The sequence below is a fragment of the Stegostoma tigrinum genome, chromosome 5 (assembly GCF_030684315.1).
Source record: "Stegostoma tigrinum isolate sSteTig4 chromosome 5, sSteTig4.hap1, whole genome shotgun sequence".
Taxonomy (NCBI): domain Eukaryota; kingdom Metazoa; phylum Chordata; class Chondrichthyes; order Orectolobiformes; family Stegostomatidae; genus Stegostoma; species Stegostoma tigrinum.
In genome coordinates this window covers 36,328,331-36,349,091 of record NC_081358.1, presented here as the reverse complement: position 1 = coordinate 36,349,091, position 20,761 = coordinate 36,328,331, and the positions used below count along the sequence as shown (strand labels likewise).

The window sequence follows — 20,761 nt, the reverse complement described above, 5'->3', positions numbered from 1 at the left end:
AATATTCTCAAGTTTGTGCAGCCCTTTATCCTTCTTGATGACAGCTTGAAGTTGTCATTGATGGAGCCTTGGTTAATTTCTATAGTGTATCTTATTCAGCTACACCGTTGTTATTGAACACGGGACTGAATGTTTGTGGATTTTATTAACTCACTTTTTTGAAAATCGATTACCTCCTAGGTCAGTGCTTATTGCGCAGAAGACAGTTAAGAGTTGACCTCATTGCTGCGTGTCTGGAATCACATGTTGGCCACCCCAGTTTCCCTCCCTAAAGGACATTTAGTGAACTAGATGGGTTATTTCAACAATTGACAATGGTTTCATAGCCACCATTAGACTCTTAATTTCAGATTTTTATTGAATTTCTATTCCACTATCTGCTGTGGCACGATTCGACCCTGGATTTCTCAGGTCATTCACCTGATTCTCTGGATTAACAGTCCTAGGCCATCAGCTTTTCTGTGTGGCCAATCAAACAGGCTGCTTTCTCCTGAATTATGTAAAGTTTGTTGAGTGTTGAAGCTGCAGCCATCCAGGTGAGTGGGGAGTATTCTGTCACACTCCTCACTTGTGCCATGTAGATAGTGGACAGCCTTTGGGCAATCAGGAAGTGAGTTACTTGCCGCAGTATTCATAGACACCGAGCTCACGTGTACCTATTGTTTTTATAAAGATAGTCCTGTTTCTGGTCTTTTTTTACTTTCAAAAATATACTTTAATCATAAATTATCTATAAGTAAAAAACAAGTACAGCTCAGGTCCACACATATCTGTGGAAAATATAATTGAATCTTGACAGTCCTCATGACAACTTCAAACCAGTTCCAATAAAAGAGTACTTTCTAATCATGGAAGGAAACTGTTAAGATTCCCATTAAGGCAGCAAGAGTACCAAAGGTAGGCAGAGAGACAGGTAGTGTTGAGAAAGTGGGAGACTGCAGAAGGATTTGGATGGGCTATGACAGTGGCAAGGAAGTGGCAGATGGAATACAACATGGGAAAGTGTGAGGTTTTGCACTTTGGTGGGAGGGATAGAAGTGTAGACTGTTTTCTAAATGGGGAAAGGCTTCAGAAATCTAAAGCTTAAACAGCCTCGGGAGACTGAATTCAGGATTCTCTTCAGGTTAACATGTAGGTTAGGTTGGCAGTTAGGAAGGCAAATGCAATGTTAGCATTCATTTTAAGAGGGCTAGAATACAACAGTAGAGATGTACTGCTGAGGCTGCATAAGGCTCTGGTCAGGCAGCATTAGGAATATAGGGAGCAGTTCTGGAACCTATTCCTAATGAAGGACGTGCTGGCAATGGAAGAGTTCAGAGGAGCTTTACAAGAATGCCTCTGCAATGAGGGGTTGTCAAATGGGGAGCAGTTGAACACTGGGTTTGTGCTCACTGGAGTTTAGAAGGACGAAGGGGGATCTCACTGAAACTTATGGACACTGAGAGGCCTGGATAGACTGGATTCAGAGAATGATGTTTTTACTAGGTGAAGTGACTAAGACCCAATGGCATAGCCTCGGAGTGAAGGGATGACTCTTTACATTGGAATAATAAGGAATTATTATCATGTACGTTAATAAGGACGAAAACAATGCAAAACAATCAAGACAAGGGACTGTAAATGGTGCGAGCAGTTTAATAATGGAACTTGAGAATCTGTAATAACAGCAATGGTAACTTAGGGCTTAATCTGAAAAAGGATCACCAGACCTGAAAGGTTAACTCTGCTTTTTCTCTGAAGACGCTGCCAGACCTGTGCAGTTTTTCCAGCAATTTCTGCTTTTGTAAGTTAAGGCTTGGTGTCCTGCCAGTACATGTGTGTATGTTGAATATAACAAATTTTGAATGGTATTGTTGAAGGGCAGCATGCAGTTAGAGGAAAGTGCTGAGGTTTGGTAATAGTGAAAGGGGAAGAAGAAAAGTCAATGTAGATGATGGTTCTCACTGGAGAAGTCAATTTTGCTAATGGCTGCAAGTATATTGAGGTGACTGAGGAGAAATTACCACAGGGAATGGTCTGAGTAACCAACTGTCCTATATTGAGGCATTTGTCCTGGGTTCACTGTTAATATCAGTTTACTTCATATTCTAGACTTTTATTGAGTGCAGTATGCAGGACTGGCTGCTCAATGTTCCAGGATACAGAAGCTACTGGCCTGACAGAAGTACAAATAAGCGAGCAGGGGAGTTGCCCTCTTGATAAGAGAGGACATAACAACAGTGCTGAGAAAGGATATTCTTAAGGAGTCATTAAATGAAATCATATGGTTAGAACTTAGAAACAAGATGGGGATAGTTGCTCTGCTGAGACTGTAGAATGGACAACAAACAGACAGCGGGTACTAAAGGAGCAGATACGTAGAGAGATTGCAGGTACCTGTACAAATAAGAACAGTATTTGTTGGATTTTTTAATTACCCTGTCTTGACTGGGTCACCTAGAGTGTAAAAGGCCTGGATGGGGTGGAATTTGTCAAATGTGTCCAAGAAAGTTTCCTAAATCAATATGTAGAAAGCCCTACTCAGGAGGGTGAAACACTGGACCTCCATTAAGGAAAAGAGGTCGAGCAAGTCACTGAAGTGTCAGTCGGAGAGCACTTTGGATCTGTACCTGACTATAGCTCTCTTAGTTTTAACACAGTTAAGGAAAAAGATAGGACTGGTCCACAGGTTAAGGTGCTAAACTGGAAAAGGGCCAACTTTGGGGCCATTGGGCAGGATTGAGCAGAAGTTGATTGGGTGGGCCTGTTTGAAGGAAAAGGAACAATTGGTAAATGGGAGACTTTTAAAAGTGTGATATCAAGAGTCCAGGGACAGTATGTCCCTGTTAGGGTGAAGGGAAAAGCTGGCAGATCTAGGGATCCCTGGTTGACGAGGGATTTTAAGGCTCTGATCATGAAAACGAAGAAGGCATTCATTGGTTTTAAGCTATTCGGCTCAACTGAATCCTTAGATGACTATAAAAAGTGTAGGATGACACTTAAGAAGGAAATCAGAAGACCAAAAAGAGGGTATGAGATCGATCTGGCAGATAAGGTTAATGATAATCCCAAAAGGTTCTACAGCTATATTAACAGTAAAAGGGTGGCTAGGGAGGAAATAAGTTCCATTAAAGATCAGCATGGTCTCCATGTGTGGAGCCACAGGAGATGGGGGAGATTTTTAATGACTATTTCTCCTCTGTATTTACTGAGGAGAGAATTATGGATGCTAAAGGATTAAGGAAAACAAGGAGGGATGTTTTGAACTGCATGCACATTACCAGAGAGGAGGTGTGCCTCGCTGTAAAGCACATTAAGGTGGATCAATCCCCTGGGCCTGATCAGATCCATCCCTTGGATGTTGTGGGAGTTTAGGGAAGGAATTGCAGAGGCCCTTGCAGAGATTTTTGCTCCATCTTTAGCCAGTGGTGATGTTCTGGAAGACTGGAGGATGGCTAATGTTGTTCATTGTTTAAGAAAGGTAGCAAAGACAAGCCAGGGAACTACAGGCCAGTGAGCTTGACATCAGCACCAGGCAAGCTATTGGAGAAGATACTGAGGGACAGGATCAACCAACATTTGGATAGTGAAGGTTTGAACAGGGATAGTCTGCAAGAATTTGTGTGCAGGAATTCACATCTGACAAATTTTTTAGAGTTTAGAAGAGCTAACTGAGAGGATGGATGATGTTAGAGCAGTGGATGTGGTCTATATGGGCTTTCATAAGGTCTTTGACAAAGTCCCGCACGGCAGGCTAGTCATGAAAGTTAGGTTGCATGGGATTCAGGGTGAACTCGCTAACTGGATTCAAAATTGGCTGGGTGGTCGGAGTAGAGGGTAATGGTTGAAGGTCGTTTCTCTGACTGGAGGCCTGTGACTATTTGATGCTGGGACCTTCGCTATTTGTTATTTACATGAATGATCTGGGTGTGAATGTACAAGGCATGATTAGTAAATTTGCAAATGATACTAAAATAGGAGGTATTGTTGACAGCGAAGAAAGTTGTCAAAAATTACAGAGGAATCTTGTTCAGTTGGTGAAGTGGGCTGAGGATTGGCAAATTGCAATTCAATATGGACGCATGTGAGGTGTTGCACTTTGGAAAGTCAAACCAAGGTAGGACTTGGTAATAAATGATAAGGCCCTCAGGAGTGTTGTAGAACAGAGAAGTTCTAGTACATTGTTCATTGAAAGGTGGACAGGGTGGTGAAGAAGGCATTTAGCATGCTGGCCTTCACTGATCGAGGCATTGAGTCGAGGAGTTGGGACTTTACATTTCAGGCTGCCATGAGAATATTATGTACAGTATTGGTCACTGTCACAGGAAAGACATAGTTAAACTGGTAAGTGTGCAAAGAAGGCTTATGAGGATTTTGCCAGGACTAGTAGGCCTGAGTTACAGGGAGAGGTTGTCCGGCATAGGACCTTATTCCTCAGAACATAGGAAAATGAGGGGTGACCTCGTTGAGATGTATAAAATGTTGAGGGGCATAGACAGGATGAACGCATATTGTCTTTTTCCCAGGGATGGGGAATTGAAAACTCAAGGACATAGGTTTAAGGTGACAGGGGAAAGATTTAAGAAGGAACTGAGAGGCAACGTCTTCACAGAGAGTGGTGCGTGTATGGAATGGGCTGCCAGAGAAAGTGGTTGAGGCAGGTACAACAGCAACATTTAAAAAAAAAATTCAGATAGGTACATGGATGGGAAGGGTTTCGAAGGATATGGACCAAATGCGGGCTATTGAAACTGGCTGAGTGGGCACCATGGTGAGCATGGGCCAGTTTGGGTCGAAGGGCCTGTTTCCATGCAGTATTACTCTATGGCTGTATGAGTCTATACACCCATCCTCTCTCTCCCTCCAGTGACCATTTGTTAAGTTTTGGCAGCACCCTTCACGGGTGTGTGCAATGATATTAGTAAGCTGTGAACGGAGTGGGCAGGAGAAAGTGGAGCTCATTGTCAGGAGGAGCTCAGACAGGGCATGCGGCAGCTCGCTGCCCTCTCTGTTCACAGTGGGATCCTGCTGTCCCTGTTGCTCCTCCAGAGACAGCGGGAGTTGGCTGCAGCTCCGGAGGAGCGGCGGCAGGGGGCGCGCACGGGCCCGAGGCGGAGACTGAGGATCTCTCCCACACACAGAGGCAGAGGGGCAGACGCCGAGCGCGGTGGCCGGTGAAGATGGCGGACGCCGCGGAGCGGGTCGATAGGACCCGGCGCCTGTCTCGGTTGACGGGATCGGTGGAAGACGAGGCCCGGGCTCGGCTGGAGGCTGTCGGCTGGGACATGGAGGTAATGGGGCGGGCTCAGGGCGTTTCGGTGAGGCCGCTGAGGGCGGATGGTACCGGCTGCCGGGGGAAGGCGGCCGTCCCCAGGCCGACAGCTCCCTGACAGGAGAGGGCCCGGTGCCCGCGCCCACCACACACTCCCCTCCCTCCCACCCCCTACGCACACACCTCCACCCTCACCCCCCTACGCACACACCTCCACCCTCACCCCCTACGCACACACCTCCACCCTCACCCCCTACGCACACACCTCCACCCTCACCCCCCTACGCACACACCTCCCCTCCACCCCCCTACACACACCACCCCACCCCCCTACACACACACACCTCTCACCCCCACCCCCTACACACCCCCTCTCCCCCCCCCACACACACACACACACACACACACACACACACACACACACACACACACACACACTTCCCCCACCCCCTGGATGAACACAGCAGATTAAACAGCGTCAGAGGAGCAGGAGGGCTGACGTTTCAGGCCAAGACCCTTTTTCAGAAGCACTTATTCTTCACCGTTTTGATCGATTACTGTGTTTTGGTCAGTACAACGATAGCGATTAATCCTGATACTGGCTCATTACACCCACTGGAACATTTTTGGGTGATTTTAAACAACTTGTTGGGGCATGTTATAAAAGTTATAACGCACTTGAACCCAAGGCTTTCTGGTTCAGGGTTAGACACATTAAACAAGTTCATAGAATCTCTACAGTGTGGTAAAGGCCACACTGACCTGCCACAGAGCAACCCCATCCAAACACACCCCACTACCCCGTAAAGCTGCATTTCCCATGACTAACCCACCTAACCTGCACATCCCTGGATGCTGTGGGCAATTTAGAATAGCCACTCTGCCTCACCTCCACGCCTTTGGACAATGGGAGGAAACTGGAGCACCCGGAGGAAACACACACAGACATGGGAAGAACATGCAAACTCCACACAACAGTTGCCTGATGGTGGAATTGATCCTGTGAGTCTGGCGCTGTGGGGAAGCAGTGCTAACCACTGAGCCATCATGCCGCATTGAGATGATGGATCAAATGCTGGAAAAATGAGTTGATTAATACTGATCAAAATTACTGCAACTCCAATGCTGTTTGGTTTACTTGACTCAAATGCTTCTTTCTCCGTATTTGATAGAGACAATACAGATTGATTTTGCTCAGTTCCAGTGGTTTCAGAAGTTAGAGATTTCTTCATGCCCCAGATCACAGGAATAATAGTGACTATCAGCAGGAAGTGTCACTGTAGTAACAGCCATGGAGGCTACATTTACCTTCACTGATGATCACAAAATCAAAGGCATTGTTCTCGACATAGTAAAGTACATTAAGTTGCATTTTGCTGTAATGTGGTGAACGAGCAACCTATGCTTTAAATGTACTCTAACTCATAACCATTGTCGCACATAATTCTGAGGGGACAAAAAACAAAGTTGCTGGAAAAGCTCAGCAGGTCTGGCAGCATTTGTGACGGAGAAAACAGAGTTAACGTTTCGGGTCCAGTGACCCTTATTCAGAACGCGAAACATCACCGGACTCAAAACGTTAACTGTGTTTTCTCCTTCTCAGATGCTGCCAGACCTGCTGAGCTTTTCTAGCAACTTTGTTTTTGTTCCTGATTTACAGCATCTGCAGTTCTTTTGGTTTTTATAAATCTGAGGGGGCTTGACAAGGTGCATGCTTAGAGTATGTTCCCTTTTGTGGATCATTCTAGAACCATGGGCATAGTTTCAAAATAAGAGAACTCCAATCTAATGATCAAAATGGGGCCAGATTATGGTGACAGTTGAAGCCTGTCGCAGTATTTCATGGTGTTATTCACTGTAAAATGCAAGTGACGATAAATCATTCAAAAATTCAGATGAGAATGAATTTGCCCCAATGACATTGTGTGAATCTTTACACTGCTGAGTTCCTGCTGGCCAACTATGCAACTGGGCACCTTCAACCTATTTGAACAGAGCAAGCCATTGCATACTTTGCTAATTGAGAGAAATAAAAGTTTTTCAAAAAATATTTTCACTTTAAACTGCAGCAATAATTCAAGTCTTCACAAAAACTTGACGTTATTTGCTAGAGAGATTGTTTGAACATGAAGAATAGAAGCAGGAGAAAGACCATTCTTCACCTTGGGCCGCTCACAGTAAGATCATGGTTCCCTTGTCAGTCAAAAATTTGCCTAACTCAGCACTAAAAATATTTAATGATCCAGCTTCCATTACTTCCTGGGAGAAAAATTCAGAAGCTTAATGACCATCTGTGAGAAGAAATTCCTGAGCTACTTCAGAATTATGTGTGACAAGAGCTTTGACTTAGTGTACCTTTCACAGAGTACTTGCTTTGGTTTAGAAATACTCTCATTCTTTTCTGGCACGCTTAGTCCATATTTAAGGCAAGTCCAGAAAACTCCCACTGTTCTGTGTACTTGAATGAGGATATAGATACCTTTCCAGGAACTAAAACAAAATTGCTAGAAAAACTCAGCAGGTCTCACAGCATCTGTGGAGAGATTGCAGAGTTAACATTTTATGTGCAGTGACCCTTCTTCAATTGAAGGAACATCATTCACAGAAAGTAGTTTCCAGATTGATGCATTTATCCACATGCACAGTCACTTGAGATTGCTGTTAGCACTACTGTTATTTCACCAACAAAATCTGCCCCATTATTATTTGAATTTCTGTTAGCTGTCCTCCTATTGCTCAATAGTTTAAATAGTATTTCTGTTTCTGATAGAAGTCTAGCCACCTAGATTACTAGCCTCATGTTGATTACCCATATGTCTTGGCAGATTGCTTTTTGATAACTTCATGTTTGGTTCACATTACCAGTTTGATTAATTAAAGTGGATTTTAAAAATGTGATTCATTACTGTTATTCAGAATGCAGTCATGTATTTCATTAAAATGAAAATGCTCTTAATGCTCAAATGTATCAACTTAAAATCAGCATATACATTTTCAAAATTGTCATACATTGTGTAGTGTTCTGTCAAATGTATGCTTGCCATTTGTTTGTTCAAATTTCCCAGAAACAATCAAAATTATGAATAATTCACTGTCCGAATGTGTCTCAAAAGTATTAATATTAGGCTGTTTTTGAAAAGAAACAACTATTATCAAACGTTTAAATTGTAATTAATTCCATTCTGTGTATTCTTTAAGAATAAAACAGCATCGAAGTAGAGAGAAACAAAGTCAACGTTTCAAGTTGACCTATTTAAAAATTTGGCGGACGTGATCGTTTCCAGCACTTTCTGGTTTTATTATAGACATGTAACATCTTCAACATGTTACCTTTGTGTACAGTTCTGGCACGTTTATTTGTGTACTCGACACTCTGAAATGAGCTTTAGTAATCTTAGAATTTACTGTCCAGCCTGATTCTTAGTGCAATACAGGAAGTATATGTTTTATTTTTCAGCAAAATTAATTCTTACATTTTGAGTAAAACAGTTAAATGCTGAACCTTGGAACAACTCAAACAGTATTTTAACTTCGGGTCAATTAGTTCGCTTCAAGACCACTTACCTATGCACATTTAAAACTGGGCCTTTGGTCTCCTGTGATATTGCATTCACGTTGATACAGTGCCAAGGTTTGGGTATCCTTATAGATGAAGCACAAAATGTTAGCATTCAAACACAGCAAGTAATAATGAACACCAGCTAGCAACTAAACAACACAAGCCCCCTAACAGTATCCAAAACGGTATACTTATTGTTGAGGGGAATGTCCACAGGGGATCCCTGCACTGCCTGCCGGTTCCCTTTCTGGCCCCTGACCATACCCCATCTGCCATTTTCTTGTACCTGAGGAGTGACTACCTCCCTGTAACTCCTCTCAATAACCCCCTCTGCCTCCCGAATGATCCGAAGTTCATCCAGCTCCAGCTCCAGTTCCCTAACGCGGTTTTTGAGGAGCTGGAGTTGGGTGCGCTTCCCGCAGATGTAGTCAGCAGGGACACTTATCTCCCACATTCTGCAGGAGGAACATTCAACCGCCCTGACCTCTACACCCATTATTCTAAATTCCCAAAGAGGCTGTTGAAAAATAAAAAAATAAACGAGTTACCTTAACAGTGATAATGGGAACTGCAGATGCTGGAGAATCCAAGCTCTCTGATGAAGGGTCTAGGTCCAAAATGTCAGCTTTTGTGCTCCTGAGATGCTGCTTGGCCTGCTGTGTTTGTCCAGCTCCACACTTTGTTATCTTAATTACCTTACCATTCTGGCGCACAGAACCTTTTTTTTGGTTAGAGGATGACGATGGGTGGGAGACACTACCCAAGATGTGAAGGCTCAGTTAGGGCGCTGGAGGGTTACAAGGTAGCCAGGAAAGACCTAAAGAGAGATCTCAGAAGAGCCAGGAGGAGGCATTAGAAGTTGTTCGCAGATAGGATCAGGGTAAACCCTCAGGCTTTCCATAGGTATTTAAGGAATAAAAGAATGACGAGAGTAAGATTAGGGCCAATCAAGGATAGTAGTGGGAAGTTGTGTGTGGAGTTAGAGGAGATAGGGGAAGCACTAAATGAATATTTTTCGACAGTATTCACTCTAGAAAATGACAGTGTTGTCAAGGACAATACTGAGATACAGGCTACTAGACTAGGTGGGATTGAGGTTCACAAGGAAGGGGTATTAGAAATCCTACAGAGTGTGAAAATAGATAAGTCCCCTGGGCCAGATGGGATTTATCCTCAGATCCTCTGGGAACCAAGGGAGGAGATTGCTGAGCCTTTGGCATTGATCTTTAACTCGTCATTGTCTACAGGAATAGTGCCAGAAGACTGGAGGATAGCAAATGTGGTTCCCCTGTTCAAGAAGAGGAGTAGAGACAACCCTGGTAATTATAGACCAGTGAGCCTTACTTCAGTTGTTGGTAAAGTGTTGGAAAAGGTTACAAGAGATAGGATTTATAATCATCTAGAAAAGAATAAATTGATAAGGGATTGTCAGCACGGTTTTGTGAAGAGTAGGTCGTGCCTCACAAACCTTATTGAGTTCTTTGAGAAGGTGACCAAACAGGTAGATGAGAGTAAACCAGTTGATGTGGTGTATATGGATTTCAGCAAGGCGTTCGATAAGGTTCCCCACAATAGGCTATTGTACAAAATGCGGAAGAATGGGATTGTGGGAGATATAGCAGTTTGGATCAGAAATTGGCTTGCTGAAAGAAGACAGAGGGTGATGGTTGATGGGAAATGGCCTTGATGGAGTCCAGTTACTAGTGGTGTACTGCAAGGGTCGGCGTTTGGTCCACTGCTGTTTGTCATTTTTATAAACGACCTGGATGAGGGCGTAGAAGGATGTAAATTAGCAGACGACACTAAGGTCGGTGGAGTTGTGGATAGTGACGAAGGATGCCGTAGGTTGCAGAGAGACATAGATAAGCTGCAGAGCTGGGCTGAGAGGTGCCAAATGGGGTTTAATGTGGACAAGTGTGAGGTGATGCACTTTGGTAGGAGTAACCGGAATGCAAAGTACTGGGCTAATGGTAAGATTCTTGGCGGTGTAGATGAGCAGAGAGATCTCGGTGTCCATGTACACAGATCCTTGAAAGTTGCCACCCGGGTTGACAGGGCTGGTAAGAAGGCATACAGTGTTTTAGCTTTTAGTATTAGAGGGATCGAGTTCCGGAACCAAGAGGTTATGCTGCAGCTGTACAAAACTCTGGTGCGGCCGCACCTGGAGTATTGCGTACAGTTCTGGTCACCACATTATGAGAAGGATGTGGAAGCTTTGGAAAGGGTGCAGAGGAGATTTACTAGGATGTTGCCTGGTATGGAGGGAAGGTCTTACGAGGAAAGGCTGAGGGACTTGACGCTGTTTTCATTAGAGAGAAGAAGGTTGAGAGGTGACTTATTTGAGACATGTAAGATAATCAGAGGGTTAGATAGGGTGGATAGGAAGAGCCTTTTTCCTAGGATGGTGACGGCGAGCACGAGGTCAGAGGTAGTTTCTTTACTCGGAGAGTAGTAAGGGTATGGAATGCTTTGCCTGCAATGGTAGTAGATTCGCCAACTTTAAGTACATTTAAGTCGTCATTGGACAAGCATATGGACTTACATGGAATAGTGCAGGTTAGATGGGCTTCAGATTGGTATGACAAGTCAGCACAACATCGAGTGCCGAAGGGCCTGTACTGTGCTGTAATGTTTTATGTTCTATGTTCTATGTTCTACGACCAGATGTCCTTGGTTTCACGGCACGCAGATGAGAAAAACTACACTTTCGACTGGGACAATACTACTATCATTGGACAAGCTAAATAGAGGACAGCCAGGGAATTCTTGGAGGTTTGGCGATCATCCGTGGACTCCATCAACAAACACTTTAAATTAGACCCGATATACTGACCATTATAACACACAACCAGAATTGGCAAAAACCAGGCCATATAAATTCGGACAGGCACGAGACAACAGCACTTCACAGGAGCCTCCACAGCACTGAGGATGTCACCTAGTAAGGGGACGAACGTCTACTATCAAACCTCCCAGCTTGGCAAACACACTAACCTCTACAACCAGAGCCACAAATCTTCACTCAAACGCTGAATAAGCCATAGTTAAAGGAATGATATTACAGTCAGATAAATAGATTTCAGTAAGCATTATGTTGTAGCAGCTCAGCACAGGGGCTTCCCCACATGGTTTGACGTCCCCACAAGAACCCAGTCCAACAACTGTCCCTGCTGTGCTCCAAGCCTTCACTCTCCTTACCAGCTCACGGTTGCTCCAAGGCAAGTTCTAGGAATGCCTCACCGCGCTGGCCCCCACACAGGACTTGTTCGTTGCACGTGCCACTGCTCTGGGACTGCATCTCTGTGCTGACCACAGCAAAGCAGTCTAGGTGGCATAATTCAGGATATGAACACACCCATTTTAAGGCAGAACTAAAAAATCTCGCTGTTGAGGGTCTTGAAGTTTTGAAATTCTCTCAGAAAGCTGTGGAGGCTGAATCATTGAAATACTGAGCTAAATTAGATGGATTTTTGAAATGTAGTGGAATTGGGATTTTATGGAGCACATAGGAAAGTGAATTTGAGGTCAAGATCAGATCAGCTATTTTATTACTGAATGAGGCAGCATATCTGAGGGGACAAACAGCCTTTTTCTGCCCTAGCTTTTTTTATGTTTGAGCCCAGAGACTTGCAATCATGAAATTTAACTTCTGTACGTTTACATACAACTGTACTTTCTTTCCGACTTCCTTTGGATGTACGTTCATCTGTACATTTGTGACAGTTTTCTGCCAGACGTTGTTACAGATGAATCAGTTTTTTTCAAATGAACATCGGAGAGATGAATTATAATTTTTGATCACAACTGAAATTTCTGCATCTTACCTGTTCATTGTATTTTCTACTTTGCTTTCCCACTCACATTGAATTATATAGCTAGCAATTTCAGCATTCTGTTAGACAGACGTGAGTTTCAAACTCCATATGCTATAGATTAGCATTGTTGCTTTGCCGTCTCTGCCACGTTATTTGTCTCCATCCCAAAGTTAGCGGTACTGCTACTATAACGCACAAAAGGGAGAATTCTTCATGAACTCCTGGTCCACAAATATCCATAAGTTTCAAATTGTCCAAAATTCTACCACCTGCATTATTTACCTTACCATGTCTCATTTGCCTGTCATTTTAGTCTCGCATCACCTACCTATCTACAGAGGACTGAATTTATAATCGTAATTTTCAACTATACAGTTTCCTCTTAGCTTATTACACTTGTTATGTTCTCTGGAGTCCTGTGCTTCTCCTGCTGTCTTCAGCATTTAGCAGCAAACCTTTCAGTTGCCTCTGTCCGAGTCTGTGGAAATCTCGCCCAAACCCTTTGCCCTTTGTACCTTACTTTCAACTTTTAAATGGCTTCTGAAAGCACAACTTTGCAAAAGTTTGTTGTGAAGCTGTGAAAATCCATTTCTACATTAAATTTCAGCATTCTATAGAACAAGGAGGCATTTCACCCTCTGTTTTTTTTCATCTACCTCTGTGTCTCCATGAGAAATGTTTCCATGGCAAAATGAGAAATCAGGAGACTTCTTCGAAGGCATTGTTCTCAAATACATTGGAGGATCATGAGGAAGAAAGAAATACATCCAATTTAATAATCATTATGGGAGTTGACTGAAGATGTTTTTGCACTTGGTTGTTATTTCACTGTTTGCTTATTTTTTGAATATGAATTTAAAATACATAGACTGCACAGACATTTTTGTAACAACCATTTGCTACAATTCAGGTTAATTCTTCGCATATCAAGCATGTTAAAGTATCTGGGAGATGTAAGACAGTATACTTAGATATTGCTTGATTGGTATCTGTGCATCCTTAGATGTGATGTCCACTTAATGCTTCAATTTTGTTTTACCTTAACTTGCCGTGATTGCATCTGACACATTTAGAAGAAATGTAAGAGTTGATTATAGATTGAAAGTAAGGTGACATGAACATGGCATATTTTTAAACCTGCTGTTGTTTTGCTTGATGTAGTGTTGTACAGTATTTGATCTTATAGAACATAGAACATTACAGTACAGTACAGACGCTTCGGCCCTCAATGTTGTGTCGACCTGTCATACTGATCTGAAGCCCATCTAACCTACACTCTCCATGTAAACATATCGAATTCTTAATGGTTTTGACAGGGTAAATGCTGGGAGGCCATTTTCCCTCATGAGACAGTCTAGGACCACAGGGCAGAGTCCTAGAATAAAAGGGTTGAGATGAGGAGGAACTTCTTCTCTGAGATGTTTTGAGTCTTTGGAACTCCTTGCCTCAGAGAACTGTGGAGAAAGAGCCCTTGTCTATATTTAAGGCTGAAATAGACAGATTCTTGATCACAAGGTGTAGAGCTGGATGAACACAGCAGGCCAAGCAGCATCCCAGGAGAAGGAAAACTGTTGTCCCGGGCCCAGACCCCTCTTCAGAATTGGGGGAGGGGAAGGGGGACCCGAAATAAATAGGGAGAGATGGCGAAGCGGACCGAAGACGGACAGAGGAGAAGACAGGTGGAGAGAGACAAACAAGTCAAAGAGGCGGGAATGGAGCCAGTAAAGGTGAGTGTAGGTGGGGAGGTCAGGAGGAGATAGGTCAGTCAAGGGAGGACGGACAGGTCAAGGGGCGGGATGAGGTTAGTAGGTAGGAAATGGGGGTGCAGATTGAGGTGGGAGGAGGGGATAGGTGAGAGATCAAACAGGTTACTGGCTCCATCACTGCCCCCTGACCCATCTGTCTCTTCTCCACCCCCCCCATCCATCCCCGATCCGCCTCCCCCCACCCATCCCAGATCTCCCCCCCCCAACCCGAAGGGTCCAGGCCCGAAATACCAGCCCCCCCCTGCTCCCAAGATGCTGCCCGGCCCGCCGTGCCCATCCAGCTCCACACCCTGCTATCTCGGATTCTCCAGCATCTGCAATTCCTTTTATCTCAGATTCTTGATCAGTCAGGTTACAGGGAAAATGTCACAGTCGGCTCAAAGGGTCAAACGATACAATCCTGTTCCCATTTCTAACTGTCTCTGGGTACTGAATTACACAGATTGCTAACACTTTGAGAGATGTAATTCCTCCTCATCTTTTAAATGCATCACCTCTTTGCCTAAAATTTTGAATGTCTTCAATTCTACACACAAAGAGTAATGGAGATTTGAAACTCTCTTTCTTAAACAGTAAAATTTAAATCTGAAATAAACAAATTCCTCATAAGCAAAGGTATCAAGAGTTATGGGCCTGAGGCAGACATGTGGAATTTGACCACAGATCAGCCATTAGCTTATGGAATGGTGGAGCAAGCTCGAGGGGCTGATTGGCCTACTCCTGTTCCTATGACCTCTCTTTCTAGATTCCCTAAGAAAAAAAAACATCATTATGTCTACTTTGTCAATCCTTTTATCACCTGATATACATCAATTAAAACCTCTCTTATTCTTCTGAATTCTGGTCAGTACATGCCTAAACAGCCCATTCACATGGTGGCTCAGTGGTTAGTGCTGATGTCTCACAGCACCAGGGACCTGGGTTCAATTCCACCGTCGGGTGACTGCCTGTGTGGAGTTTGCACGTTTTCCCAGTGTCTGCGTGGGTTTCCTCCGGGTGCTGCAGTTTCCTCCCACAGTACAAAGATGTGCAGGTTATGGTGGATTGGCCATGCTAAAATGTCCATAGTGTTCAGGGATGTGTCGAATAGGTGGGTTATAGGAGGAGGGGTTTGGATGGGTGCACTGAGGGTCGGTGTGGACTTGTTGGGCCAAAGGGCCTGTTTCCACACTGTAGGGATTCTGTGATCTATGAAAACAAACCTCTCATCTCTGGACCTAATCTAGCCAAGTTTTGTTGAACTGCCTCCCAATGCAATTACATCATTTATCAACTAAAACACCAAAACTGTTCATAGTATTTCAGACACGGTCTCAACTTGTACAATTGCAGCAACACTACATTACTTTTTAACTCCATTCTTTTAGCAATAAAGGCCAAAATTCCACTACTTGCTCTACCTGCGTGGCTGTATGGAGAGTAACCTCACACATTTACAATCATTGTGGTATAAATAAATCTAGCGAGTAAGGTTAAATACTGGAGCAGCACATGAGAAGCAAAATAAGTGAACATAACCGAGCTATTTAATCTGGCAATCTCTGGTTAAGCATGCATTATCTCGTGCTTAAACTTTCCATGTAGTCAGAAATAAAGTAATGGGACCAAACTCATTTATAATTTACAAAATACCTTTCTTGTAAGCTGTACGTGATTAAGTCTAAATAGAAAGGAAATATTTTATTTCCAACATGCTTGGTGACATCTGCTTTAGTAACAACCTTCACAAATTAAATACTTTACACCCAAACGTTAATTCACTCCCAATGGTTTAAATTGCCATACTCTTTTCATTTTTCCCTACTGTAATGCGGCTCTAAATAAAAAACTGAAAGTGATTTATAACTATAGAGTCAGAGTCATAGAGCAGTACAGCTTGGAAACACAGCCTTCAGACCAACTCATCCATGCTGATCAGATATCCTAAATTAATCTAGTCCCATTTGTCAATATTTGGCCCATATCCTGCTAAACCCTTCCTGTTCATATGTCCGTCCAGATTCCCTTCAAATATTGTAATTGTCCCAGCCTCCACCATGTTCTCTGGCAGCTTGTTCCAGACACACACCACCTTCTGTGTGAAAAAGATTCTCCCTAAGTCTTTTAAATCTTTCCCCTCTCACCTTAAACCTATGCTCTCTAGTTTTGGAATTGGCCACCCTGGGGAAAAAACCTTGGCTATTCACTCTATCCATGCCCCTCATGATTTATAAACCTCTATAAGGTCACCCTGCTGCCTCCTATGCTCCAGGGAGAGCATAACAACAGTGCTTAGACAGGGTATTCTTAAGGGGTCATCAAATGAGGCTGTACTGTTAGAATTTAGAAATGAGAAGGAGATGGTCACTCTGCTGTGACAGATATGTAGAGTGATTGCAGGTACCTGTAGGAATAATACAGTATTATGAGTTGGAGATTTTAATTTCTCCTGTATTGACTTAGCCACCCAGAGTGAAAAAGGCCCGGGTAGGGTGGAATGTGTCAAATGTGTCCATGAAAGTTTCCTAAATCAATGTGTAGAGGGCCCTACTCAGGATGGTGCAACCCTGGAGCTCCTCTTAGGAAACAATGTCAGGCAAGTGACTGAAGTGTTAGTTGGAGTGCACTTTGGGTCCAGTGACCATAACTTGGTTAGTTTTAACTTTGTTATGGAAAAAGATAGGACAGGTCCACATGTTAAGGTGTTAAACTGCAGCTGGAACAATTTTGGGGCCATTATGCAGCATTGGTAGATGTCAATTGGGTGAGTCTGTTTGAAGGAAAAGGAACAACCAGAAAACGGGAGGCTTTTAAAAGTGTGATATCAAGAGTCCCGAGAGAGTAAGTACCTGTTAGGGTGAATGGAAAAGCGGGCAGGTTTAGAGATCCCTGGCTGATGAGGGTTATTGAGGTTCTGGTCAGGAAAAGGAAGGAGGAATATGTTGGGTTTAAGCTCCCAGGCTCAAGTGAATCCCTGGGAGACTATAAAAAGTGTAGTAGCACACTTAAGAGGGAATTCAGAAGTTCGAAAAGAGGGTCTGAGATGCATGTGGCAGATCGGGTTAAAGATAATGCCAAAAAGTTCTATAGCTACACTAACAGTAAAAGGGTGGCCAGGGAGAGAATAAAGAATAGCATGGCTGTCTACATGTGGAGCAACAGGAGATGGGGGAGATTTTCAATGAACATTTCTCCTCTGTGTTCATTGAGGAGAAAATCATAAAAGCTAAGAAAATAAGGGAAACAAGTCAGGAGTTTTGGACTGCATACAAATTACCAGAGAGAAGATGTTTGCAGTCTTAAAGCGCATTAGCGTGGATATCTCCCCTTGGCCTGATCAAGTTCATCCCCAGTTTAAAATAAATCTGTGAAGTTTCCCCGGTTAAACATTCATGTATGTGACCTCAAGTAAAGCTTCTGCCAATACTTTTACAAAACTGCAGTGATGAATAGTACAGCAGTTTGTCATTGATAGTTGTTTATCCCCTTGTTTTCTATTTCCCTTTTCTATTATTTCTAGTGCAGTGCTTTCTAGACCATTTCCTTGTGTGACCTATTTAAAATGTTGTAGATTTGTGGGGATGTGAGAGCAGTTGAGCTGGGTGTGGGTGAAGGGTCCCTTTACTTGCAGCAGGAGTCAATTTTCAAAACAGCCTTCTAAATCTTAGCACCCCTAGGATAAACTTTAGGATTTCCAGTGCTGACTGAGAGCTTGCAGTGCTAAAATCTCTTCTCACAATCATGCTAGTGGCTGTAACCCAGACTTTGGGAAGCCTGCTGTATAGGATCTGACCACATTAAAAATCATTGATATCAACTAAGTGATAGAATTTAGGATATTAAAATCAGAAGCAAAGGCAGAAAGAGTCACAAAGTTTACTGTTCTGTATATTTCAAATGTGGCTTTAACTGAAGGATTTACTATAATTTTTACCTTTAGCGCTTTCAGTAACGTACTTTTTTCATCAACTTTAACATAGCCTTTGTAAAAAAATAATTATCAGTCATCCAAAATGGTTCTCCTCAATCTGTATCTGTTGAGGTTGTTGACTTGCTCGCCAAGCTGGCTCGTTTTTGTTCAAACGTTTCGTCGCTGTGCTAGCTGACATCATCAGTGGACCCTCCGATGAAGATATGTTTTTCTACCACACTTGGAATTTATATGACTTGGTCCATTATGGTGAGTAGTGTCATTTCCGGTTTCGATTTGTATGGGTGTGTATATGGGGCCCAATTCTGTATGTTTGTTGATTGAAGTATACGTGGAGAGCCGTGCCTGTAGAAATTCCTGTGCCTGTCTATCTTTAGATTTGGCTTGGGCTGCAATGGTTACCTTGTCCCAGTTAAACTGATGTCAGAGTGTACCGATATTAAGGAAAGTTCGTCATGCAGTATTGGTATATGGTATATACAAACTCCAACGGATCAAAACCAGAAACAACACTATTCACCACAACGGACCAGACTATAGAAATTCCAAGTGGAGTAGAATAACATTGCTTCATTGGATGTTCCACTGATGATGTCACCTAGCATGGTAACAAAATGTCTGAACAAGAACAAGCCAGCTCGACAAGCAAGTCAACAACATATCTACTGATTGTAGCAAAATCTGCTGAAAAGTATTGAAAAGCATTTCTGAATAATAACTTTATCTCCATTTTCTTATGTAGCTTGCACTGGCTAAATTCGATGAGAATGAGGGTGACGATCGACTTATTCACCATGAATCACCAATGTTTAATAATACTACTAATTGCAAACCTGCAGTTCGCAGGTAAGAAATATCAGAAGTACTTTGAAGATTATCTTTTCTGTTTCAAACTTGAGTGTTATAAATTTTAGTTAAGAGCCTTGCAGCCCCCTTTTAGTTTGAGTTTTCTAAGTTCATCAGAACAGTCTGTTTTTACATTTACAATTACAAACCAAACAGCACTTTGTCATTCTGAAAAAGAAACCATCAGATTTGAATGGTATCAGAGATAATGGGAACTACAGATGCTGGAGAATCCAAGATAATAAAATGTGAGGCTGGATGAACACAGCAGGCTAAGCAGCATCTCGGGAGCACAAAAGCTGATGTTTCGGGCCTAGACCCTTCATCAGAGAGGCTGACGTTTCGGGCCTAGACCCTTCATCAGAGCTCTCTGATGAAGGGTCTAGGCCCGAAACGTCAGCTTTTGTGCTCCTGAGATGCTGCTTGGCCTGCTGTGTTCATCCAGCCTCACATTTTATTAGATTTGAATGGTGCCTGGATGTAAGTTTTGGCCCAGCCACCAATTTGGTATCTGTCTGGTTATAGATAATTCGCTACCAAACATGCTTCCAAAACTTCAAGCCACTTTTGTGCTCTGTTTAAAAAAAGGTCTTTCTCAGCTGTTGAATTCTATCACTTTTGGAGATGTTTCGCTCATATCTTATTGCTTGATTCAGTAGCTCAAAATGGAATTGAAGTGCCACCATCCTAAACTTAAGGTGACCTGATGGTTTCATGAACGTTTTTCATTTATGATAGATATAAACCTCAGGGTCATTTTCAAGTTGTGTCATTAAAGTAGTTTCTAAGCAGCCGCGGTTTTGAATTGCATATGTATGGGAATGAACAGTGAGGCTGAAAGCTAATAGAAGGGCTTGGCTGTCGTCCAGAACTCTTAAGAATGGTGATTGATGATTTCCTCCCCTCAGAAAAATTAAGTAGGTTTTATATTCTCAAATTCTTCAAGTGACCATTTTATTCAAATTTTAGCTGTATCTGGCCAGTCCTTTTGATGCTTTTCATATTCTTGACCTGAGCATCTTAACAGGTTATCAATTTGGTTAATATTTTCTGCATTCTTACCTTTGTTGTCAGAATTTTCCACAGAATTCCATGTGTATTTTATCAGTTACTTGTCCGGATTGATTCAACTCTTCAGGGATTTCTGCTGTTTTCCTCTCACTGTACGTCCAAAGGCCAATTTGGCTTTCCTTTTTGCTGCCCCTTCTGTTAATATCATCGCTGTCAAGTAATACACCAGAAACCATCTCTTTTGTTGTATCGTGTATCACAGGCGAATTTTCTTTGGATCACTCCATATATTTGCATACATTTGTCTAAATAAAATGCCATTTACAAGTTATCAGTTCACCTTCCCAACTCTGGGATTTTTGTATTTGATGCACTTTGCTTACTGCTTGATTCCAGCTTTTAAATACTATTTAGCCATTGTTTATATATTTATTATTTTAAGTGTTTGTTTTGTCAGCCCAATTATGGATATCTGCCCTTGCACATTTTCTCCATGACTGCAATTTATGGTCCTTGTCAACTGCCTTTCTTGTCTCTTTGTGTGGTCTTTGTGCTCAAATAGAGAGAGTAGACATTTTAAAATATTGAATGGAAAAGATGCTA

General features: G+C 42.7%; 1 protein-coding gene across 1 annotated transcript in view; it reads left to right on the top strand.

Annotated features, from left to right (window-relative positions):
* The first annotated feature begins 5,095 nt into the window (after positions 1-5,095).
* The window catches only part of LOC125452015 (NSFL1 cofactor p47-like), a 48,804-nt gene continuing 33,138 nt past the window's right edge, over positions 5,096-20,761 (top strand). Inside the window, exons 1-2 of the mRNA XM_048529900.1 lie at positions 5,096-5,270; positions 19,044-19,147. Coding sequence (XP_048385857.1) covers positions 5,160-5,270; positions 19,044-19,147 — 215 coding nt within the window. The 5' untranslated portion in view covers positions 5,096-5,159. The remainder of the gene's footprint in view (positions 5,271-19,043; positions 19,148-20,761) is intronic.